We start from the raw sequence: 26,695 nt of genomic DNA on the forward strand, positions 1-26,695 counted from the left end.
GAGACTTTCCCTTCCAGCAAAGCTTGCAGACATATGTTGCATGTGATAACGAATTTAGGAAAAAAACCAAACAAACATAAAAGACTTCTTGTGTTGATTACAGAAGCACAGCTACTTTGAAGAGTCAGCCCAGGGGCACATAAGCCTGAAAGGCAGGAGACCTAACAGTTCAGTATAAAATGTATAAAATTCACTGACAGATTTGGCACAGTTTTAGTTTAATTTTTAATCGAAATCAGGAGTCTTAATTTGAATTAATGAAATCAAGATTCCTACTTTTATAGTATTTATTTTGTAAGAGGAAAAAATAAGAGTTATTTCCACATCTGGGTGAATTATAACCAGAGTATTTGGTTTGATCTTTGACAAACAATGGTTTTGAGGTAAGTTCTGGACATTCACTTTAAAGGCTGATGAAAACCAAACCCTTCAAAGACCTTCCCCTTGGTTAGCACAAGGGGCACGATGTAATGTTCACTGTAATTATTAAAATAATCTTATAGTTTGCGTATATATTTATGATAATGATGGGCAGTTTGGCAACCAGATATTTTTTTCAAGGCATACAAAGACACTCAAAAACTATGTGAGTTCCTGGAATAGGCTATGAGACACTTTTTCTTCTGTGTTCTGCAGTCGACCGCTTAAGTGTAGGGTTGTTTTTTTTCAACAGACATTCACAGACCATTTCCTGGTTGAAATGAATTTAAAAATATATGAAAATACTGACAAGTTTTGAAAACTTTTTATTTTCCAATCAGTACACAGCATTTTTGCAATCGGAGTTTAAATCTTACACTCCATTTTTGGCTTCTCTTTCTGCAATAACAGACTAATTTTCTGGCTCTGGCTTGAGGGAGTTGGATTTACTTGGTGGCTGTTGTGTAAGCATCAACTATACTGGAACTATATAAACTAAGAACAAGAAACAGGAAGAAACTAGTTGGTAAAACACAATCATAGGCTGGCAGGAAAGCAGTGACTATTTGTCACTCCTTTCAAAGAGGAGGAAAACAGTTGGTGGCAAATAATCAGTAATATCAAGAACCCAGCAGAGAGACTGAATCTGTTTTTCTCCATGCCAGGATACTCAGAATTTTACTTCAATGTGGACCATGGCTACTTGGAAGGGCTGGTCCGAGGGTTCAAAGCCGGGATCTTGACAAGTGCAGACTATGTCAATTTAGCACAGTGTGAGACATTAGAAGGTAAGTCTGCTGGCTTCTTTTACTTATGAAGAAATACTGTTGCTTGGACCGTTGAAGATGGAAGGTAAAAGATTAAAGTGCTGGAATCCTTATCTTAAAATACAGGCATAACTTGGATTTCCTTTTAAGAACTGTTCTCATATTGAAGCTAGCAGATTTCTGTTGAAATTATTGTGCAGGATTGTGTAGACTGTGATTTGCAAAGCAATCCAGATGATGGGGGGCTCCAGTTTACTGATTAACTTGGAAATCCCATCTGTAGATTTCCTATGGACATTACTGGTAATCTCACAAAGTTTAACCATTGTACAGAACTGTGCAAATATAGACATTTAGTATCATTTTAGATGGATAAAATAGCTCACAAAATCTTATTAAAAGCACATGCTGAATTTCTGTATGAAACATATAATTTTAGTAATTATTACTTCATGAGTTCTAGGACAATGGGGGATGTTCTACTTACTCAGAAGAGGAAACTAGATGTCACAAAGGTAGAAAAATTACTATCAAGCTTAAAGGAAAAAAAAAAAAGCTTTTTTTTTTTCCAAGGTGACTTTGTCATAGTAATAAAAAGAACACACAGTAGTTTCCAAAACAGCTTTCTGTGGCCAAGACTGGTCACAGCCTGATGAAGACAGACTTGTGCAAGAATCATATGACATATCCCTAGACACTTGGCAGGAAAAAATGCAACAGAAAAAATCACCTTTCTAAAGGAACACAAAGTTTCTTGACTTCAAATAATAGCTACGATTGTACACTGAAATCTTATCTATAATATGGAGATACTAGATTCATTGAAAAAAGAACAGCAAGATTTAATAAGCTCATTCTGTTTAGAGCTGCTTTGTCTATGCAGTGATAGAGTTGAGGAAATGAGAAGTGCAAAACCTGCTGAGTCACACATACAACAGAGTTTTGAGGCTGTCTAAACTATTAAAATATAAACCTGGGAGGTTGCACACCATTAATCTTCCAGATTAAAACAACTATATTTAAATAGATGTGTGGGTATTTAGCTGTCAGCTGGATGAAACTCCTCACAGTTGAAGAAGAGATTCTCAGTACAGTCAGTAGGATCCAGAGTCTTGTCAGCTGACGAAGTGCATGTGCCCTCTTCAGCTGATGAGCTGGAGAGCTGCATCAACTCTCCATTTCATACAACAGCAGTTTGGACACACACAACACACTTACTCTGAGAATTGAAATGTATTTATTTTTTTTAAAGATAAGTCAAGTGAAGTACTTGAACTGGTTGCCCAGATATGTGGAGGATGCCCCATCCCTGGAGACACTCAAGGTCGGGCTGGACCAGGTTCTGAGCAACCTCATCCAGCTGTGGGCATCCCTGTTCATTGCAGGGGACTTGGACTAGGTGATCTTTAAGGGTCCCTTCCAATTCAAATGATTCTATGATTCTATGATGGGAGCCAAAACCAGCTAATTTCCATTTCTTTAACTTCTATGGAAATTAAAGACTCCACAGATAACCTTGATACTGTATTTAACTGTTTAAATCAAGAAGTTCTGCTCCACGAATTTACACATGCTCCAGGAAAAGCTAATAGAACTTCAAACATCTATAAAGGACAGGCTTCATTTTCTCTACAGAGGAGCTCAGGAGATGATGTCACCAAAGGCGCTAGAAAAAAAAGATCCTGCCTCTTTTTTAATTAGACAAAAAATAGAAAATGTTAAATGTTGTTAAAAGCATATTAGGAAATAATATTTTCCTCATCCATTCCCACAGAATTCTTGCTCCTGTTCAACAGACACAAGGAAAACTACTTTTATTTTAACTCATTCTACAAGATATTTAAAAACAAAACCATTGTTATGTATGCACAGTTCTTTATGGGCAGATCACAGCAGAGAGGTAATAATCACTTTCTCATTAGGACTTAGGAAGAACATTGACTTCTTTATTTTTGAACTTTCTTTTTTCTAATATTCATTCAACTTTAGAATGCAAATGCATTTTAGCAACAGAAAGAGCAGCCTTCATCAACCTGCCTAGAAGGGCATCTTTAGTACCTTCTATCACTTCCTTTTTTTTCCCCTATTCATCTACAGAACACCTCTATCTCCATTGTAGCATCTTCCACTTCTGTTAGCCAGACAGCAGGCTCCCCTCAGTTATTTACTAAGTATGCTATTTCTAATGAAAATCCTGTGAGAAACATCAGATTTGCACATGTGCCTAAATGCAAACACCGCTCTGCACATACATGATGCTGTAATATAATGTTGGATCACAAGTGTACAGTACACAAAAACCAGGCCCTTACCTCTGAAGTAGAAAATGGAGCTGTGTAGGTGGATCTTCTTTCCAATTAAAAGGTCCAGCACATGTGTTAGTGCTGTAGTACTGTATCTTGCTTGTCCTAGAGTGCCTTCAATTCATGAATTCACATTGAAAGGTAATAAGCTTGCACCGCTTTGCATTCTGTGGCATTGCACCAGACCACAAAAACTGGCCTAAGATTAAATTATTATAAATGTTCTAAAACAAAAAAGCAGAAACAGAATCAAAACCACCCCAAGTAAGCCATAAATAGAATCAAAAAGATCTTTTAATTTCAGAGTGGTTTCTATATCTCTAGAGGAGAGACCGTAATGTCAGTACAGGAGAACCACAAGAAAAACGGGAGGTTAGAGCTTGACATCTGCTTGATAATTACAGGGAGAGTATAACAGTGAGAGGGAAAGGGAAAAAGGAGAATGCTAAGTAGCTTATGATACCACTGTGCCCTCTCAATTCAGGGCCACACAGAGAGGAGAAGAGGCCTTCAGCTTAATTAAGATATTCTTTTAGGCTGTTTGAATCAGTATTATTTTGATGGAGCTGCCTTTTGGGTTGCAACACTGGCTGGAAGCTCTGCAATGTGCCACACTGCTAGTTTGGCCCTATGGCATCATCTGTTTCAAGGGAAACGCTGCTGATGCTCTTTGAAGTAGAACACAGGAGGTTTTTAATCAAGTGCTTTATTCTTTCCTTGACTCCTTGTGTGACAGAATGAATGCTGGTCTCTAGAATGGGCACTAAGTCACAGAAGGATAAGCCGCCCAGCTTTGCTCCCACCTTGATGAAACAAGTTAATGCTTTGCCATGCTAGAACGCCAGCATGCAGCAGCTGAAATAACGGTGTAACTGAGATGTGATGGCAGCTGGCTGTCACAGTCAGGAGTCACACAAGACTCCGCATGCTTGGTGCCAAGAGCTCGGACTAACGCTCGGTTCAACTTCTTGCAGGACTCTTTCTTCCTATCTTAACCCCACTCTTCTTGAATTACCCTCTCTCTGAGCATCAGTTCCCTTTAGACATGCATTCTCTTAAATTTCTGCTTAATTGTGAGTTAAATCATGATTTTGCTCCTGTAATAAATGTGAACTTCATACATTTCCTACATACAATTTTCCTGCGGATGACTGTATGAGGAAACACATAATGCAGATGGATTATGCTAACACTGACAGCTGAAATACAGGAATTTTCCTTTGTTCATATTTGCATTCTTCCCGGATGGAAGCCAGTACTGAAATTATTTTATGCTGGTAACATGACCCCTGTCTATTGCAGGAAGATCTAGAGAAGTGCTAACAGTTCCAGAGCAGTAGCAGAGCGTGGCTGTCCTATCCAAAACAGCGTGTTGTTGCAGTCACTGGAATGAGCTGAGGTGGCAGCAGAACTCACATACAAAGCTCTAAGGGTGATCTATCTCATAGTTTTGGTGCTAGATTTAGGAGTCAGAATTTGCAGTGTACTAGTCCTGTGGCACGAAGTCTCAGTGTAGGCAACCTTAATGCATACTAATAAAATATACCTGTGGAGAATTAGGGAAGAGTAGTTACTATACTAATAAATGCACACCATACTAACTTCATATTAACTTCTCTTATAGACACACCTTTAATTCAGTCACCGTGAGTGTTGCTGTTCATTTCCCTAAACATCACTACAGTTTTTACCTGGAAATCTAATCACTATTAATGCTAAAATCTCGTAATATTATCCCAATCTATCATTTATGGTAGTTTTAATATAACATTTGAGTATAATTACACAGTATACCAGGGCCTTTTCTAAAAGGAAGTGCTAAACCACTTTGAACACTAAGAACTGATTCATATCTTTACTTTCATTTCATGGTGGAAAATAGCTACAACAGGAAATTTATCAAATGATTTAATTTTTTTTTTAATTTTTTTTTTGCTATTATAAAAGCTTATTTCAACCTTGCTGTCTAATCAACCTTTTTGTATATGAAGATATTGAATATGTCACGATAACCCAAGTTTCTGGAACAGTTTCTTAGGATCTGTTAACAGCAGACATAGATCAGACAAAGCCAAAACAGAAAAGGGGGTATAACTGTGCCCTTTCAAGCACCGTTCTGCAGAACTCATTTGGAGACAAGTCTAAGTCAGACAAGATGTGTTCTCTCTACTTTAGGCAGTTTGATTACATGAAATTATAGTCTTACATGAGACTTAAATGATCCACATGAAAATTGAAGATCTTAAGTCACAGGATGATTCCCATTGGTATAGAACAGTCCATAGGAGCGCAGGAGACAAAGCAACTGACAAGTTATAATGGTGTGATAGTGGCATCCTGAAAAAATCTGTGAAATCAAAACAATGAACAAACTTGACTGGGAAGGAGCTAGAGAAAGCAGTAATTAACACTGTGCCTGCTGTAACTGTTAATTAAATTTACTAGTAAAATCTCAAGCAAAGGTGTCAACTACTTGTGGTTTCTTGTGGCAATAAGTCTTACAAGTAGAAGGCAATAGCATTTGAACAGACCCTTCATATGTAAATATAATGTACAAATGAACATACTAAAAAAGTTTTTTAATTTGGTTTGTAACAACATAGTGACAGTTTATTCTTCCTTGAATCTAATTCCAGATCTGAAGTTACATCTACAGACTACAGACTACGGCAACTTCCTGGCTAACGAATCTGGCCCTCTCACTATTTCCACCATTGATGATAAACTGAAAACAAAGCTACTCACGGAATTTCATTACTTCAGAAACCATGCTTTTGAACCGCTCGCCACTTTTCTGAATTTTATCACGTAAGTAATGTTACCACATTGTTTAAATTATAAATCCAAAGCAAAAACATTGCTTCAGGTTAAAACAATGTAAATACATCTTACTGGAATTTGCATTAAATTTCAAAACAGTGAAATTACTTTGATACAGTAATATTTACATACCTTATTTGCTAATACTTGTCCTGAAAATATTTACACTTTTTGAAGAACACAAGAAGAGCAGACTCTTTACTGTGTATGGGGCCTGAAGTAGTGATAGAGATGGAGAAAAACTCTTGTTATTTTCAAACATCATTTAATTCAGAAATTAACTTTCCAAAATTAAGTTTGTTTGGGTGATTCATGAAAGATTAACAATTTCCAGTGCAGTGATTTAATTCCTGGGCATACGGTAAGTTCTAGAGTTTGTTTAAAGGAAGAAAGAACACATCATATACCTACTGTACTTATACCATTTGAACACTGAAACAACAACTTGCTGCATACAGCAAGATACTTAAATCCAAGTGGCTTTGTTTAAAGCCACTTTGTTTGAAGCCACATGAAGAGAAAGTTCTGATCTCTCTACAGATATAAACAGACAAAACTTGTAAATAAATGACTTAACATTAAGGAAAGAATGGGGTTCTGCTTTATAGCAGCATAACAACATGGATTAGTGAAATGTCGCCAGGATATTTTACTTAACTGTTTACTCCCCTCGATCTTCGGACAAGATCACTGAACTGTTCAGCTTACTTTCAAGGAATATTTTTATCATAACATTAAAATAAACTATCATTCTTTTTTTGTTGTTGTTGCTCATGTACAAATGTGACTAATCCTTTTCAGGCTATTATACCAACAGGATACTAAAGACTGCCCTGGGACAGCTACGACCTGTATCCATACAATATTTAGGTTTTGCTTCAGAGAAATGAAAGTGAAAATGACAGCTTTTTTCTCATACTGATTGACATGCATCTGTACACATGTGCATACACTCTGCCCACGGTTGTTTTGCGATAATGATGGAGACAGTAATTCAAGATATTTAGCAAAACCATGGTGTCACTGAGCAATGTATCACTAGATCCTTGAGCTCCGTCACAGATTTCGTGTGGGATCATGTTAATCTCTATGTGTCTCTAGCTGTGTTCTGAACCAATAACACAAGCTGAAGTGTAGTATACTTGTTACAAGTGTCCCAAAGGAATAGCTTTCGTATTTCCGAGTTGTTGACAAAACTCTTAACAGTCTCTGACAGTAACACTAGTAAGAAACTCATAGGAAACTTCTACTAAAAAGAAAACTTTTAGCAATAAGGAAGAAATTTGTAATAATCTCTTCATAGTTTCCTCCTGGAGGATGTTTAAAGCTGAGAAAGAAAAAAGATTAGTCTACGTCTACATAGCTTCTGCAGTTTTAGGGCCTAGATTCTTGTGCACTCCATCCAGATGCTCTCTATAACAAAATCCCAAACTAGAGAAGCTGCTTAGTCAGGTGGTTTATGTTTTGATATCATATGTTGTCACTTATTATATCAAATCTACATTTCACAGCTGTTGTGCTTCTTATATTCATGTTTCTGTTTCTTTTTCTTTAAAAGCATCTTTAGAAAACTAATCACGTGATTTAAAATTAAAACTGTGTCACACAGTTTGCTATTTAAAAACTTCTGGTTTTGTTAAGTGAGATGTTGATAATGAGTGAAGGTACAAACCTGCAAATACTACGGTCATTTCAGTCTTCAGTGTTCTCACTAATTTTGAAAAATTTGGCTTTTATATTTTTTCAAGACAAAATTCATTATAAAGCTAAGGTTCATTTATTTTTCTTTCAAATACAGATACAGCTACATGATTGATAATGTAATTCTTTTAATAACTGGCACATTACACCAGCGACCCATAGCTGAACTTGTTCCCAAATGTCATCCACTGGGAAGTTTTGAGCAAATGGAAGCAGTCAGCATTGCCTCAAACCCCACTGAGCTGTTCAATGCAATTTTGGTAGACACACCACTAGGTAGGAATACTAAATTATTTCTTATTTGCTTCTTGAAACTCCTAATTTTGTATTCTTAAGAACAACTGAGATCAGCTAACATGTTTTCCATTGGATGTGCTGTGTTTTGGTAACGTGAAACGTATAAATAACTGGCTGATAAATTGGATCAAGTTCTTCAGGAGGGGTGTGCAAGACATTTTCTGGCAACATTTATTAACAACTTCTCTATCAACTTTGGGAAGCAGACACAAAGAAAACATGCTACTCAAGAAGAGTAATGGATATCTTTTATACTCAAGTACAGCTGCTGATTTACAGCATCTAGATTTTTATTTCAACACCTGCATCTATAATTAAAACATGTAAGATGAAATCTTGCCTATCTCTCACTAAGGATCAAGAAACAGACAGATACTAATAAATATTAGATGTTGTGGTAGAATCTAGAATCTCTCTTATGAGGATTTGGGCATTATTAAAGCACAGAGACAATCCCATCCTGAAGGAATAAATCTAAAGGCAAAGCAGAGCGAGGGCTGGGAACACTGCATTCAGAAACTGGGATGAAATTTTGCTCAAAGTGCAGCAGCGGCTGCTGTTGGAAAGGGTACAGATGGATCTGGATGGATTTGATCATACAAGAAAACACTGTGTACCCTCATCTTGAGTACTGTGTGTGGTTTCGTGTCCTGCTGCCCAGCCAGGTGTGGTGGGCTGCTGGGTTGGCCTCAGGTAGCAGCCAGACTCCCACCCAGCTGCTTGCTCTCCCACTACCTCCAGTGGGATGGGGGAAGAAAATGAAAAATACTGCTGTTGTACACAAAACAGATCAACTCTCTGAAAATTAATATGTTGCCAAATATGTAGCTTTAGCTCCCAATTCAGGCATTAGGAAAGAGACAAAGAGAAAAGAGACAAACAGTTACACACTTAGGAAAATCACCTTTCCTGCTCCTTTCCCACTCCCTAGCGCCAGTCATTTCCCTTTTCCCACCTCCAGATAAGTCCAGTCCCTTCAACGAGGCAGTGAGAGACATGGGCAGCAGGTGATGGTCAATACCTGTTGGCTGTTTCTGTAGCTCCTTCCTTCTCACATGTATCTGGCTCTTAGGTGGGCTTTCCACAGGCTACAGCTGCTGTTAGGAGCATCTGCTCCAATGCACATTCTCTGTAAGGGTCAGAGAATATCTGCTCCAGAGACATGGAGGTGAGGCACTGGCATGGGCTGCCCAGAGAAGCTATACATGCCCCCTCCCTGGAGGTGTACAAGGCCAGGTTCAATGAGGCCCTGGACAGTTTGGTCTGGTGGGTGGCAACCCTGCCCATGGCAGGGGATTGGAACTAGATGACCTTTAAGGTCCCTTCCAACCTAAGCCATTCTGCCATTCTATGATTCTATGACATGGGGCAAGTTATTCTCCTCCTCTGACCATGGTGTTCCCCCAGCAGTTTCTCACTCTTTGATCCCTTCTCCACTTTCAGTCCAATATTTTTCTCCCCTTTCTTAAGCACATTTTCACAAAGAAAAAGGGAGAAGACCTCAAAACATGGCCAGACTCACGCACTCTCCCTGAACACCATACCACCTCTTCTTGTCAGTGTCTGAAGCAATAGTGTCTCTAATGCAGCACTGGCCAGCCCCACTGACATGAGAGACTGGCATACCTTTGCCAGTAATGAATATACTATTTTTAAGAGGAACAGCCACACAAATGAACCACATCCCCTGCCTGCCCTTTCAAAAGTTTGCTCTTCAGACAGTTCTAGCAGAGGACTTAGATCTGCAGATAGTCAAGGTCAAAGACTGCATTCTAGTTGCATCCTGTTGCCTTTGTGTCTCTGACAAACATACTGGAGGAAGAGGTAAACTAGGCAAGACAATTCACCTTAACAAATGCAGAATACTTGCAAGATTTAGGACAAAAGTTATCTTTCATGTTCCCCACTAGAAAATCTCCCTAATGACAAAACCATCTACTTCAGAGAAGATCAGGGCTTTTATTAACATTTCCCATCTGATGATCTCAAGAGATGTGGACTCTGGCTGCTGCACTGATTGATTCCCTTTGCAACAGATTGTCATTAGAAAGGAGGGAATAAGGGGATAAAAAGAAAATCAAGAGGATTTCTCTTCCTCTTTCTTATACAACAGAAATGTCAGATATTTGCTCACACACTGGTAAATGGCAATAGACAAGAGATGCATATTATCAGCATGTACATTTATACTGCAAGGTAATAAACTCTCCTTTCAGCTGCTTTCTTTCAAGACTGCTTGTCTGAAAATGACCTGGATGAAATGAACGTTGAAATAATGCGCAACAAACTGTACAAGGCAAGTTCTTGCGATGTAATAATAATATTTGGCATTTTAAAAGCATCTTACAAAAGGAGGTCATTATCATTAACCCTGTTTTATGCATGGGGAAACAGAAGCACAGTGAGATGAAGCAAGCTGCCTAAGGTCACCTGGCTGATGGTGAGTCTGGGAATCGACTCCTGCTCCTCTGATTTCTACTCCAGTGTTTGGAGAGATTTCAAATGTTGGGTCTGCATCAAAATCCTAATTTAATATCTCACTAATGAAAATGCTTTAGATGTCAGATGAATATCCGGATTCATTTGTTTATGAATTTATCGTCCAAATGCCACAGAACTGCTATCTCCTATGTGATCCTAGGCAGGCTTTTGGCTAGCATTTATATTTATAAAAGGTAGATGTGATCTGAAAATGTGTAATAGCATTGAATCTAGAGGGCATTTTTGTTTAATTTTCATTCATTTAAAAAATTATATTTAGTGTTGTTATGACATATTGCTGTAAGGATGTGCATCTAACTTGTGCCTTGTGATTTCAAGGTACTTTCCAGATATTAGCACGCAGGTCAATAATCGTATGCTGGTCTCTTTAAGAGCTATCTATATTTTATTCTGTTAATGGTTCCACCCAGCACATTCTCTCCGATTTCATTTTTGTCTTTCACAGTGGATGCCTCAGACTGCGGGAAGTAATCTTATAGTGACCTGATTACATTAAGGGGAAAGAAAAAATACTTTTGTTTTTCCTACAAGTGATATTTCTAAATTCTAAATAATATTTGTTTGTAGAATATTCTGCTACTTAACTTTAATTCATAACAAGATCAGTTACTACTAAATTAGGCACTTCTGTTTGTTTACATACAGATTTGATTCATATTTTCTGTGTGGATGACCATACATTTACACTTTCTAAATCTAATATTCATTTTTTTCTTTTCCTAAGAATCAGGGGATCATTCTGCAAACACTTCTAAATTATTAACATATCCTTTCTCCTCTGCTTCAGCTGTCAATGCAATCAATTATATTTCAGCTCTACAATCAGGGAGAACTATACACAACCTAACACAAAATTTCAAGCAGCAGATCCTCCTGAGATGTCTCTACTTAAAATTCACTTAATTGTGTAGCTACTGGGAGCTTCTTTGTACGAGACTGTGTGAAGTTGTATGACACATTGATGACATAAATGTCCCCTAAGATGGTATTCTGGAGGAGGGGGAGGCAGGAGGAACAACTCTCTGAGATATTTCAGGTCCTTCCTGCTCAGGTATACTGAAGTGGGTGCAAAGGACTGAATCCTCAATAGACCAAAGGGCTGTATAGACTGGTATTACAGAAGCTTTGTACACTGTTCTGTTCTAATCCAGGGTTTGAAGAGTAGAGCAGTAGGGATTAATTTGTGTGTCCTCATAGTGCTGGCCCAACAGCCGTGGCATATACCCAAATCCCTTCCACCACACTATAAATGCAGTTTCCTACAGCCATCTGCTTATTATGCAGTAGAAACTCAATGGAGCTAAAGAGCGTTATTTAGAGAGCAAAGAAAGCATAATAGTTGTCCAAAAACATCTTTTAAAAACATTTAAACATGTAGTAAGAACAAAATAATTTCACTTTAATATTAAATCCAGCAAATTAAGCACTTACTCAAATTTAAATCAATAGGTAGAACTATGAAAGTTAACAGAAGAATTTAAAAATGAGATTTGTGACTATGTGGTCCAGGTCTTAAGCAGCATTTAAAATATTTCTCTCCTCTTTTTATGTAGTCTTATCTTGAGGCGTTCTACAAGTTTTGTGAAAAACAAGGAGGTACTACAGCAGAAATAATGAGACCTATTCTTGAGGTAAGAAAAAAATTAACTAATTGTACATTAAAGTACTCCACAATGCTTTCATAATTAATTCACTTTGCTTTTCTTGTTCCTTTTCTCTCCATTTGCAAAGCTATTTGTCATGTGTTTAAATAATTGTTTTGCTAAGATATATCCTAGATGTATTCTTTATTCTAAAATGATTTACACATCTTGATTAGAGAAACAAGTCCAGGGAGGAGGGAGCCTCAATTATTATTTTTCTACAACAGAGAAGCAGAACAAATTCATTTAGCCAATCTCAGACTATTTCCCCTTACCATTTTTCTGTATCATGTAGAAATACTAAAATTAAAGGGGCTTTTACATTTCCTAGCTCAAAATTGAACTTGGTCTACCTACATTCTGGCATTAATGTATATTTAATAATCAATTATCTTTAAATTTAATGGCACCATCATCTTTGTTTACTCTTTCATGAAAATTAATGGTTGAAGTTAGAGCTGACTGACCTTCAGATCTAGTGTCATGCAGAAAATTCCGGGATTTATTTTTAACTCAACTCAGAAAAGTTTAATATTTAATTTTTCCTTGACATACAATGTTCTAACTTCCTATTTCCCACAGTATTCCTGCAGTATAGGAAATGTTATTGTCTTGTTACTGTACAAAAAGATGAATAAATTCCTAAAATGGAGTTCCCAGCATTCAGCTCAATGTTTCCCCCCATGGTTTATCATAACTCTTTGCAATGTTTGAGATTGGCACAGCATTGGAACAGGCAGCCCAGAGAGGTGGTGGAACGTCCTTCTCCGGAGACATTCAAAACCTGCCTGGACACTTTCCTGGGTGACCTACTGTAGGGAACCTGCTTTAGCAGGGAGGTTGCACTAGATGATCTTCAGAGATCCCTTCCAATCCCTGAAATTCTGTGATTCCCACACAGGAGTCTTATTTCTGGATCAGCAAAACTTATACCCTGGAAAGTGACTGAACAAAATTCACTGAAATCTTACAACCTCACACTAAAAGTTTGCATTATGGGAAAAAGATAAGCTGAGAGCTCATCTCTGAAAGAAAAAATGAGCCTAAATTACATTTTAAGAAATAATGTCCTGATGTGCAAGTGCAATTTCATATTTTATTTTACCACTTCATAATGTTTTGGTTATGTTCTAATGAAAATACCCTTAATCAAGTTGGATTGATCAGAAATTAAATATTGCAACTATTCCTTTTCTGAAAAATAAAAATCAAGAGATTGGTTGGCAGAGGTAAAGACATTTCCCAGTGTATTCAGATTTTGCATCAAATTCATTTTTAGCTGAGAGAAGATTATTAATGAAAAACAGGTTAAGCATATTGTTAAACTCTCCTTGTACCAGGGGTAACAGTTTGGTCTGTGATAGGAATTTTAGAGAAACTTATCTATTGTCAATCAGCCAGCAGGATAAACTTTTCCTCTAGATTTCCTTTTTTATCATATTTTAATAATCTGAAGGCAAACTGTTGAGTTAGAAAAAGTCAAAGTTTAATTACTCAAGATAATACTTGTTATCTATTCTGATCCTGTCAAAATGAGGTGGCTGTATTTAATTCCCACCTTCTTGACCATCAGTCAGGGTACCAACCATCCACTTTAAAAGCACTGATGATCTATTTTCTTTGGGCAAAAAGCACTGCATGTTTAACCCTGAACCTGGCAAAAAACTGCAGGACTGCACTGTAGCTAGTGTTAGGCCTGTTGGTAAGGCACCACGCATTCTCAGGTAGCAGACATACACCTTCAGTTTTCCATAGAGAAACAAAAGCAATTAGCAAATGGTCATCCTGTAACCCTGCCTTTGCCTGCAGCAATGAAATGTCCCAAGTCACTAAATAACTGCCTTGTAGCATTATCCACTATGGAGAAATTCATGTGCCAGTAATTTGTTAAGTTGAAAGGTCTGGATTGATCCTGCAAATTTCCTCAAGCTGGAAACCACCAGGACTAGGACCCAAGCCCAGCAGCGTTATTTGTAATTGCATAGGAGAATGTTTTTCCAACAAAATATTACAAATCTAACAGCTAACTTTTACATGGCTTTAATAGGTTAAAAAAGAAAAGCATTCATCCTTCCCCAAAACAGTTTCACTAGGGCTGATATGCCTGTTCATATTAATAAGGAAAGTCAAATTTGGCCCAGTTATTCATTAGCTAGAAAGCTTTTCAAGCACACTTATTTTCTTCTCGTTATTTCTGTATTGTTTATTCATTTTCCTTACTCTGAAGTCAGTGCCAGAGGGCAGCTGGGTCCGTGTTACAATATGTTCCAGTACACAGGAGTAGGAACTATGAATATGTGCTGAACTGCTAAATTTGTAGAACAGTGTTGCAATGGCATGTGTCAGTCTTATTCAACAGAAAAGTGTACTTTTCTGCTCAAAACAGTTCAAAAGTTCACAGTGTAAGAAATGTTGCAAGCTGCCTAAAATCTCTGAATGCTTGTTTTCACTCAGTAGTTTTTCACGTGTAATCAATGTTCTTAAAGAAAAAAAGAGAACTGTAGTCTATTTAGATCTCAAGACAGAAGAACAGATTTTAATCAGACAGAATTGAGTAAGATTAATTTAATTTGCCATATTTTCAATTCATATTGTATTTTGCTTATACAAAAGAAGAACCCAAGATCTAAGCATTAGAATGATTTTCAGTCTTTTGTTGCAGGGGAAATATAGATACTACAGGCATCTAACCCTGGTAGAAGGAATACAGCTCTTGTTTCTCTGCATTAAAAATTAACTGTTATGTGAAACACTTGAAAACTTTAACTTACCAAGTAAACAGCCCCCTTCACTGAATTAAATTATTGTTTTAAACAGGAAACTATTTTTTTCCAAAATTTCCATTCAACTTTTACTCTCAGCAGCACTCTGAGTTATCCCAGAACAGTACAATTGATTATTGATCCTCATGTGCATCATTATTATTTTTAAGAGTATTCATACTCAATTCCAAAGGGTGTGTAAAGAGATTTTTTGTTGATAGCACCTTTTCAAGTTAGCAGGGGAAGGTGGAAGTAGCAGTGTTTGATATTTTCAGAACAAAATTCACAGAATAAAAACTGTGCTTGCAAAACACTGTTTGATTTTCTAGCTAAAATTTAACAAGTATTTGCAAACTAGAATTTCCAATTTGTAAAATGTTTCTAATACACAATTTTCTTTCTTAAGTTCCCATAGTTTAGCTTACTAAAAAAAACCCTATACTCTTTTTTATTTTGCAATGAGATCTCAAACAACACTGACTATTCTTTGTTTTATACATTAAGTTTGAGGCAGACAGACGTGCCTTTATCATCACCATTAATTCATTTGGCACTGAGCTGAGTAAAGAAGACAGAGAGAAGCTATATCCAACGTGTGGAAAACTCTATCCAGAAGGCTTACATCTGCTGGCCAATGCAGATGACTACGAGCAAGTGAAGTGCGTTGCAGATTACTATGCAGTAAGTAATCTAATTTCCTAAAACAAAAAGTGAATATAAAAATACTTAACATCTCTTAATCTCAACAAAATTGTAATGAAAATTCACATAGGTCTTTCATATGATGACACAGGTAACTTGCTATCCTAGAGCAATACGAAATTCCTCTTAGAGCATTTAAATGCTATCAGATCATATCCTAATAAACAAAGCTGTTCTGGCTTCTTAACTCTCCCCAAACAGAGGTTCACTTCAGAGTTGCTGCCTCCAAGATTTTGGAGCAAAAGCTTAAGTCATTTTAAAATGAGCAGATCAAACAATTCTTGTCACACATGACTGCAACTTCATTTCTTGCTAGGGTACTGTAAAAATAAAACGCGTTTCTGAAATCTCTAAATCACTGATTGAATCAAAAAAGTAAATGGAGTTAATACCGATGCAGCTACGGCTGTTATTAAAGATGAACCTATATGAAACACTTTATGAATTAAGTGTGGTGCTCTGATTAAGCTACCTCAAAGTAGTTACACAAAACGAAATTATTTTTCAATCTACAGCTTTTTCCACATCTGTTTCTGTGCATGATTATAATGTTAGAAACATGTGTCATCATGTCTCTGTGGTACAAAGCAAGCCTGTTCATGTGAGGGTGAGATATTTAGCTGAATTTGGGAACCTTTGAAATAGACCTACCTTGCACTGTTACTTTATAGGAAAAACAAAACAAACACATAGAAAAGGAAATCACACAGAAAGGTAACACATCAAACATATCTGTGCAGAATATTCCAGCATTACATATCAAACTGATGAATTTTGATACAATATTAATGCAGATAAATTAAATCCATCTGACTGCTGGAAATAAAATGATCAACTGTGGGAGGATCAGAGTTCAGGGTTTGGCTCCATTTCCAAATCTGGCTCTGATGGATACTATTTGCACAAGAAGTTCAATGCTCTCTATCCAAAGGAGTGAAAGGTCACATGTCATTCTGCAGTCTTGTTTAGTACCTTCAAGAAATTACCTTAAGTAATAGGAAATGACAGTAAGAAACACAAGAACAGACACCCTATTTTGCTTTTGGTGACTGTATGATTTTAACTTTTGATTTATAGAAAATTGTAATCTATTCAGGAGTTCTATAAAGAAAGATAACTTAATGTAGATTAATTAATAGATTAATGTAATGCACAGAATACAAAAGTAGCTTATTTCCATTGGGCGGATCTCTATGCTTCTAGGAATACAAGGCTGTGTTTGAAGGTGTAGGGAATGACAGTGGAGAAAAGACACTTGAAGATGCATTTTTTGAACATGAGGTAAGAGATACTAACCATAACGTATCAAAGTGGAAGTTAAACCTGTGGAATAACATTTAAAGCAATAATGAGGTACTATTGCTTTTGATTCTACCTTACTGCATAATTCGGCTTTGTATTCAAAACCACAAGATTTCTATGGCTGTCAAATTTCCAATGAAATAAAATAGAAGGATTTAACTTTTTAAATATAAAAAATCCGAGGACATTCTTTTGAAGAATACCTTTAGAACTGCCAGCTTTGATAGCCAATCCAAAACCTGTCTCATATAAACTGCCTAATGAAATATCCTTTAAATAGTCTATTGAATTTCACCATAGCCTTTTACTTACCTGTAATGTTTCTGTAGTCTGTTACCAAAACTAATCCAGAAACAATGTTTCAATTATTTTTCTACTCAAGAGTTTCCTAAGTACAGTTGTGATTGCAAAGTTACACAGAAATTGTGATGATGAAAGCTACCATCAAAAATAACACTTGCCTTTCTAATATTTTACCGTAATTCTTATTTAATCTTTTCCACAGATAAAGTTGAACATGCTTGCATTCAACAATCAGTTTCACTTTGGAGTATTTTATGCCTATATAAAGTTAAAGGAGCAAGAATGCAGAAATATTGTATGGATTGCAGAATGCATTTCTCAAAGACACAGAACCAAAATTAATAACTACATTCCAATCTTCTAAATCTGAGAATTTATAATACTACAGTGCCTGAAAAGAAGTATTAGTTCATATAAAAGAAGAAAAATCTTATTTTAAAAGTTAACTATTATGTTTTTAATTGTAATACTAATCTCCTTCTACATAACAACATGACAAAAAAATATATATAATTAGAGATATAAGTATTGGGAAATGTTCATGGGCTCTTTCATAGTTTTTGTTGATAATTTGATCCTCACTGTGACCATTTTAAATTAACAAATCAATAAAAACTCTCTGCAAGGTCTTGTATGCATATTCTTTCTCTGCTGTGGAAGTAAATATTATGCCAAAGAAGTCTGTAAAACTTAACTTTGGCTTAACTTTATTCAAAGTTTTCAAAAGACCACTATTTCTATCTCACACCTACAGTCCTCTTCATGGCAGACAAGATTCTATGAAGAATGTATTACACAAACAGGGGATAAAATTTAGGGCTACTCAGAGATTCCCCTCAAGGAATCTCAAGAGCAAACTTCCTGAACCTTTGTAACTGAACTTTGTAACCTGTCGCTGAAGCTAAATGCAAATAAATAATTGGGATGTCACAAGCATATCTTCATTTATTCCTTTATGGGTCACTTGAGGTTCACTGTGTCAAGCAACTTCACAGCAATACAATTATCTCCTCCCACCACACCAAAGACACCGTCTTCATGAATGCGCTAGGAGAGATTATGAGAAATGAATGAAAATATCAGCCAAGTCTGTATCAGTTTTACATCAGGCACAAACAACATCAGCACTGAGCTATTTGAGGAGTCGGCTAAGATCAGTATCTAAAAATAGAGAGAACAGTTGAAGCCCGATTGTCACAGGACAAGACTAATTCTGCAGAGGAAAAATAAAGGACTTTGAAAACCACATCAACATTCTGTCTCCATACTCATACTTCATACTCATTCAAGAAATGTACCCTCTTGTCTTTGGAACAGCCCCCACCTTGATTCTCTGCATGACTCTTTAGCATTAGGCTGCACAACAGCACATCTCAATCTTCAACTGAGAATGTAATATGATGCAGAAATGAAGTCCATTTCTTGCTGAGTAAACAGAAATATAAATATATATGATGTCAACACCTCAGAATTATGGCATTCAGGCATCACGGTTTTGAGAACAGAGAAGTATCTCTCCCTGTAATACATACACACATAAAAATTAAAAAAGATCACCTTTTTAATAGTTGAAGCTACACTTCTTAAATTATAATTATAACCAGTAGGTTACATCCCAGGATGTCCCATACTGATTTAAGAGAGAACAGGGAAGGCTTTTAATATTTTGCACTATCACAAAGCACAGAGAACCTTACACTATTACTTCAAAAACTATTTTCAGAGAAAGTTTCCTTTGGAAATAGTTCATCAGGAATTTAGAAGAATTGACTAAAAAGAAGTAATACAAATCTTATTTCTATATGCAGGCTTCTTTATTTAGTAAACACAGTAATTCAGAAGAAAAAAAGAAAAAAAGCTGATTTGTAAGATTTCCTTCCACTGCTTCTACTACCTTGAGTTTCTTAATATGTTATTTCCCACTCTAATCTCTGACCAACACTTTCCAGTCCCCACCTACAATACAAACTATGTCATATACTGCAATAAAGACACCAAGGGGGATACATTGTCTAAAATGTTCATTTTCCCACATGGTTTACTAATTGCATTAAAAAATGGTTATGGGCAGAAGAACAACACAATCAACAGATCTAGGACGCAGAAACACAGTTTCAGCACAGTTGTAAGAATATTTTTTCTACGCTGATAATTCAAACCTCCTTACTTGAACAGAACAAATCATCTGGCTTTCTGCCAAGAATTTTGTGAAGTGATTTGAAGGGGAAAGAATCTGTTCTCCACCCTAAGTCATTCTGTGCCAGGGAAGATATGCAGCTGCTATTGCTACAGTCTGTGTATAGTGAGCTCAGAAAGAAAGGAGGAGTTGCAGCTTACATGATTATGTTGACATCAGAATGGTTCTTTAGGCTATGGAAAGGACAGCATCAGTACTGACTGGATTTTTTTCAAGACAACATTCTAGATACTTGCTAAGTAAGGACAGATGTACTAGGAATCAGTTACATTTCATTTAATAAGAATCAACAGACTAAAAAGGGAACTGGGATGTCAGAGTTACAAATCCTCATACATTCAGATTTTCCTACAGACAGTATAATTTAAATTGTTCACTTTAAGGAATTAGTCTCCATACTAGTATGTGTATATATATAACTTATATATATATATATACACATATAATCATCACATACAAAAAATATATGGTCATAGATAATCTCTAACAATACCTGTAGGGGACGTCTAGATCACAGAATCACTGCTGCAAGCATCATTAACATACTAATGATCTCTCAATTTGTTGAATAGGGGAACATGAGACAATGAGCTATTTTTCTTGCTCTTCCTTGCAATGCTCAACAGGATCTTGTGTTCATGCTCTTAAATGGCTAAGCCATTCCAGGCAAGTTTGTTCAATATGATTATCATGACTATGCCTCTCTGCCAGGATCTTCAGTGACAGATGAAAAACAGAACCAGGATCAATCTTCTGCTGAGCTCTGATCTTTATGAATCTTTCATTCTCATCGTTTAATGTAGCTCAGGCTTGAAGTCTTCCCATCTGCTCACAAACAGATGTGAAAAACATTGCGTATGGACAGGGCTGCAGTGTTTGAAGCACTACTCCTGAACAATCCATCCTTCCTGCAGAAATGACCATTTGTGTCCATGCTAGAAACAGAAGGCTTATAGGATGAATGATATCAGAAGGTTGTCTCACGACTAGATCTGGACCTATAGTCAGTTGACAATGGTAGAGTCTCTCACTGTCGTCCTATCAGTTCCAGCATAACTTTAAAAATAATCAAATACCTTATTTGGCCTATTCTGAACATCTATGTATATTAAAGCTAATATTGTGCAACTTCATTTTCTTTCATACATGACAATGTGATGTATTCTGTTTTTAATAAGTATGCCTAAGTCACACAGTATATTTAACTTTTCAACTATTCTGCTTAAGACCAAAACAGTAGACCCAAAGTATGTGAACAGAGGGACAGCTGGCCATCAATTATACTTGCATCAGAATTATAAAGCAGTTAACATGAAAATTAACATAAAGGTTTAAACAAGTGATAAGGGAACGTCCAGTGATGTGCTGGACAGCTGCTGGAGAAATGGTGTAATATAAATCACAGGAAAAAAAGTGGCAATAACGTATATAAGATAGACAAAACAGTTTATATGACACAGAAACTGATCTCAAACAAAAATTATTAAATATATTGAGATATCTCCTGACTGACAAAGAGTAAAACAATTTCTGGACTTCAAGGAAAAGCAAGACAAACCTACTAAAGATCCCAGGTAAAAGTTTTCATACTGACGAAACATATTGAGAAACATTTGACTATCTGTCAGTGTTAATGCAAACATCCCAGATACAGAACATGTTCACTGACAATCCCATTTTAGCGTGCAAGCCAAGAAATGAACACCCTATCCTTCCATTAGCTCTGCGCTTCTGCAGGTGTTTAAAAAAATAAAAAAGAATTTATCTGCCATTATGCAACAGATAACTGCAAGAAATTTGTCACAAGTCTATTGACAGGTGCCATTTTTATGGCATAACTCATCTGCTAAAATGAAACTTTAAAGTTTTGAGGCTCTTGGAAGAGAAAGACCTGAGGCACTAACTTTGACAAGAATTTTGAAGTACAGTCTTGTAAAAAAAGTGATTATCCCAGAATATCTGTTCAAAATTGTCTTTGCAGCTCTTGACTGCCATCAAATTATATACTCAGGTGTGGCTCTCACCCTGGGGATGGTTGAATCTGTTGTCACCAGTATCTGCTGTCACTAAAAATCTTCCTGAGATTTGCTTTGCTTTATCTTAACACTGACGTCTAGCAGTGGCACAGTGCAGTCAAGAGAAAAATACCACACGAAGCAACATGAGTTTTCTGTGTGTTCTAACTTGCTGCTTGTAACATGCAAGCAGCAACTCAGACTGACCTTGAAAATCCACAGAAAGAAGTTGCAAGTTCTTGGATAACATTATGGCCACATTTTCTTGTTTTCCAAATTATAAAACCTAAATATTCTCATCTTGTTAGGATTATTTTAAAAGTATGTATTGCAATTTTTATTTTGTTCTCTGAAACTTTTCTACCTGCATGTACACTTACACACACAAACACACATCAACATTTTCTGTTGAGACTCACACCAACTAGAACGTGTGGGAGCCAAGACTGGATAAATTACTATAGAACAAATTCAAAAATGTTGCAAAGCAACATGTTCAAAAGATTTTAAATAAAATTCATTAAAATCAAACAAAGCAAAGTTTATGCATTTTCAACTAAAAGAACCTCTGGGGTGAGTGTGTTGCTGTGTCTCTGAGAGCTGTTTACAAAAATATTATGAGAAAACACTGAACCTGTTCTCACAACTGCCCAGAGTGTCAGACTGCAGCAGCCAGGCTGCTGGGAAGAACTGCTGTGCGAGGTGCTTAACCAGCGTGGTCACTGTGCCCAGTACAGGTTGCACAGTTCTGACTGACAATGGTAACATTTTCTTAGAAACCTGACATGTAATTTTGTTGATGGCGGACAATACCAACTTCTTTGAGCACATTTCAGTAACACTCCTGGTTGGCAGAAGCTTAGAAGTTCTGCCATCACTATTACCACTAACTCTACCCTCTGGTCTTCACTATCTACTTCAAGAGCACTTCGAGGTTTCAGAAGTTTGAGTGTCTGACTAATTAAACAGATCTATTCAAATTAGTGTATTGGGAGCCAGCCACATGAACCCTTCTCATTTTGATTAATATAAGCATGTTGAAACCAAACAGAGGAAGCTATTGCTAGTAAAGGATGATAGTAAATGCGGCTGCATTAAGTCATGCCATAACTTACGTATCAAAGCTTCATTTATAGAATCACAGAATCATAGAATCAGTAAGGTTGGAAAAGACCTCAGATCATCTGGTCCAAATGTCCACCTACCACTAATGTTGCCCACTAAACCAGGTCCCTCAGTATAACATCTAAATATTTATTGAACATCGCTAGGGAAAGAGACTCCAGCACTTCCCTGAGCAGCCTGTTCCAATACCTCACCACTCTTTCTGAGAAGAAATTTTTCCTTATAACCTGAACCTCCCCTGGCATAGCTTGAGACCATTCCCTCCTGTCCTGTCATTAGTTACCCAGGAGAAGAGGCCAACTCCCATCTCATGGCAACGTCTTTTGAGGCAGTTGTCAAGAGCGATAAGGTCTCCTCTGAGCCTCCTCTTCTCCAGACTAAATAATCCCAGTTCCCTCAGCTGCTCCTCAAAAGACCTGTGTCCCAGACCCTCCACCAGATTCATTGCCCTTCTCTGGACATGCTCCACAGCCTCAATGTCTTTCTTGTAGTGAGCGGCCCAAAACTGAACACAATATTTGAGATGTGTGTCTCTTCCCAGCTGCATCAGGAGGTTATCTTCCACACATTCTAGAAGCTTCCTAGACTGTTTCTTCTGTGCTGCATTGTATTTCCATCATGTATCGGCAAAGTTGAAATCCTCCATGAAAAATAGGGCTGGTGATTGCACAACTTCTGCCAGCTGCTTGTAGAACGCCCCATCTGTCTCTTCAGCTTGGTTAAGTGGTCTATAACAGATCCCCACCAGAATGTGAGCCCTGTTGGCCTTCCCCTTGATCCCTACCCACAGAGACTCAACTTTATCATGATAAGCCATGAGCTCAGCATCGAAACACTCTCTAGCACAGAGAGCCACGCCACTGCCCCTCCTTCCTTGCCTACCCCTTCTGAAGAGCTTATAGCCATCCACTGTAGCACTCCAGTCCTGGGAGTGCTCCCACCCTATTTCACTAATGGCAACAAAGTCATAGCTTGTCTGGTGCAGGATGGCTTCCGCTGCTCCTGTTTGTTGCCCATGCTGCATTTATTGGTGTAGATGCACTTCAGCGGAGACATTTGCCTTTCCCCTAAGCCTTTCCCTCAGGCTCATCTCCAGCAGTCCAAGTTTTATCCCCTTCCCCATTTATACCCAGTTTAAAGCCCTCTCAACAAGCCCTGCCAGCTCCTGGGCTAGGATCTGTTTCCCCCTTTGAGACAGGTGAGACCCATCTGCAGCCATCAGGCCAGGCACTGGGTAAATTTCTATCATTCTTACACAGAATCTATCATTTCAATGTGTGAGCTTTAACATTTTTTCTTAAGAAGAGCAACTTCCACAACTTCCATTCCTAAACAGTGGTTATCAGTCTAAAAGTAATCATATCAGTGTAGATTTTTCCTCTCATTTTTTGATCAGTCTCTGCTACTGAATCACAGCAGGTAAGAAGCAGTTTGCAGTTAATCTAAATCTCTCAGGACCTTATCCTTACCAAAGAACAAGGAAAGTTTTGTATTTAAACAAACTCTTGCCAAAAGTATTAATGCATTGATCAAAAGGACTGCCTTTCCAGTCAGACCTACTCAATCTAATCACATGTGCAGTAAATACTATTTTATCTAAGTGTCTCTCAGCAAATCAAATGTCTTATTGCAAAAGTCTTCAAAAGGTGTAGGCCAGACCTTGAACAAACATTCCATCTAGCTGTCCAGTCTTGTCCTTGATGTGAGCAGCTTTGGGTTCCTTGGAATTAACTCTGGAAACAGTTAAGTTACTGAAACAGATTACAACTGCTTGCTCAACAGCCCAGAGTAGAGTGAACTCTACAACCCTGAACTGGATTTGAGACCTGGCAGGAAAACATGACAATAAACAGGAAATCAAAAAACTAGAAAGGTTTTTCTTGTGTGAATTAAGTGCGAAGCAAGCTGCTGTACTCCACATCCAGTTGAACAATTTTACAAGTGTCATATACATTCTCAGACTTGGGATATTTAAACTTTAGTTTTATATGAACAGTACAAATACTAGAATGAAACACAAAGCCAACTGCAGGTGCTAAGTGTGGTTTACTAGTGGCCATTACTGACTGACATAGTCTGAGTAGACCACATGCTGCTTTGATGATCTCAAGAAACAAACAAAAAATATGCGCTATCTTACTCAAGCAACCGAATAGAGGATTAATCTCACAAGCCTTTTTATAGCCAGCCTGGACTTCCAGTTCGAAAGGAAAATAGCAATATCCATATTGTTCTTAAATACTACCCAAAGAATGGTATCAGATATGATTTACCCTTGCAGGAGACAAAACAAAACAGCTCACTAGGCAAATTAAGCTCATCTCATGTTTCTGTTATTTCCTGGAAGCAAGACAATTATTGAATTCCCATATTGTGAAAAATAACAATTAATTTTGTAAATGGCAGCTCAGAACAATAGAACAGCATTTTTCTGTGCAAAATAAATAGATATGGTTTAATATCTCAATGGTTTTAAATAAGATTTCCAATGCTGGAGAAGTTACTGCAGTTATTTGTATCTATAGCTACATACACTGGGAAAGTGGGAGGAGGATGTTAAAGCAGAGACAACAACCAAGCCATAGAATGGTTTCGGTTTGGAAGGGACCTTAAAATTCATCTGTCTTCAACCCCTATGCCATGAGGAGGTACATGTTCCACTAGATTGAGTTGCGCAAATCCATGCAGGTATACACATAAGCACTGTTGCCATAGTAATGGTTAGGTTCAGTTTTAGCAAGCTGCTGCTTTTGTTCACATGTTGAGCTGGACAATATGTGGATTGTAACATTTGAGATGCTGATAGAAGACAAAGTTGATCCAGCCCTGTGCTTTCTACTAAAGTATTGCAATATTTTTTATTCTAGGCTTTGTTTTCTCTGAGAATAAAAACAACAGCACAGCTCCATATCAGTAATGAGCCTCTGAAATACCACAGACAAAACATACTTATTCATTTTTATTCTAATGAAGTGATAACAATTAAAATATAGGAGCTCTCACAAGGAGTGGTATGTTCCTTGATTTTACTTACAATATGTAAATGTATTTTAATTTGAACTACAATACCTGTAACTCAATCAAGATAATGAGGGCCCTCACCCACTGTCAGAGTATTCAAATCAAAGGACTAAATACCAAAAGACTGCCAGGTGCATGGCCACCTCACCGGATGTGCTATCATTAAGATGCTTTTTCTTCCCATGTACTGTCTGGACTGCTCAAGCAACTCAAATTTGGATCATGTACACTGAGCAAAGAGACAGATATTGTTGATCAACAGCAAATGCTAAGCATAGTACATATCTATACCTTGCAGAAGCAGAAGTGGGCAATTCAATGCTGGAAATGGTACCCGTATCTAATCAGAATCTAGAGGCTGCTCCAAGGTGTAGATGCCAACAACTGCATTAACTTATCAATTAAAGCACTCCACAGGGAGAAGACCTTGGGCTTGGTGTCTGCTGCCAGAACTCTTCTTTATCTACATTCAACAGTAAAACAGCTGAAATAGTTTTGGCTGGCTGCTGAACAAGCCAGGCTTAATGAAACATTCTAACCAGCATAATCTTAAGGCATGAACTTGCAGGACAGAGACACTGGAACTCAGATGAAAATGGGCACTGCAACCAACAGATTTTGGGTCTCTGGACTTCTTGTGTATGTACAGAGTGACTCGGAATGACAGGAAATGACTTGGAGTTGCACCAGTTCCTGCTGCTGAGTGAATTTAAGCAAGACCTACTCACTAGCTTGTTCCAACTGAGACACATTAGAGCAACAAGCAGACAGAAAACCAGCTAACTAGAAAATGTTGGAATCTAATAACAGGTGAA

The 26,695-nt window shown here is 37.3% G+C and overlaps 1 protein-coding gene and 1 long non-coding RNA gene across 2 annotated transcripts in view; one reads left to right on the forward strand and one right to left on the reverse strand.

The window, feature by feature from the left end:
* Positions 926 to 18,452, forward strand: ATP6V0D2 (ATPase H+ transporting V0 subunit d2). The gene is made up of 8 exons (XM_021388780.1): positions 926 to 1,208; positions 6,127 to 6,298; positions 8,109 to 8,287; positions 10,525 to 10,604; positions 12,364 to 12,441; positions 15,720 to 15,896; positions 17,121 to 17,198; positions 17,725 to 18,452. Exons 1-8 carry the CDS (start codon positions 1,079 to 1,081, stop codon positions 17,884 to 17,886), a joined length of 1,056 nt encoding a protein of 351 aa, XP_021244455.1. The 5' UTR covers positions 926 to 1,078; the 3' UTR covers positions 17,887 to 18,452.
* LOC110394781 overlaps positions 1,223 to 26,695 on the reverse strand; it is a 37,045-nt gene continuing 11,572 nt past the window's right edge. Inside the window, exons 5-6 of the long non-coding RNA XR_002435877.1 lie at positions 6,443 to 6,524; positions 1,223 to 5,837 (exon numbers count right to left, since the gene is read on the reverse strand). This is a non-coding gene — a long non-coding RNA (uncharacterized LOC110394781). The remainder of the gene's footprint in view (positions 5,838 to 6,442; positions 6,525 to 26,695) is intronic.

This window comes from Numida meleagris, chromosome 2 (assembly GCF_002078875.1).
Source record: "Numida meleagris isolate 19003 breed g44 Domestic line chromosome 2, NumMel1.0, whole genome shotgun sequence".
Taxonomy (NCBI): Eukaryota; Metazoa; Chordata; class Aves; order Galliformes; family Numididae; genus Numida; species Numida meleagris.

Excerpts from the sequence above, each read along its gene's own strand:
- ATP6V0D2 (XM_021388780.1), top strand. The coding sequence starts at position 1,079 with ATGCCAGGATACTCAGAATTTTACTTCAATGTGGACCATGGCTACTTG. Across the intron at positions 8,288-10,524 it reads TTTGGTAGACACACCACTAG|CTGCTTTCTTTCAAGACTGC; the intron begins GTAGGAATACTA and ends CTCTCCTTTCAG. Across the intron at positions 12,442-15,719 it reads TAATGAGACCTATTCTTGAG|TTTGAGGCAGACAGACGTGC; the intron begins GTAAGAAAAAAA and ends TTATACATTAAG.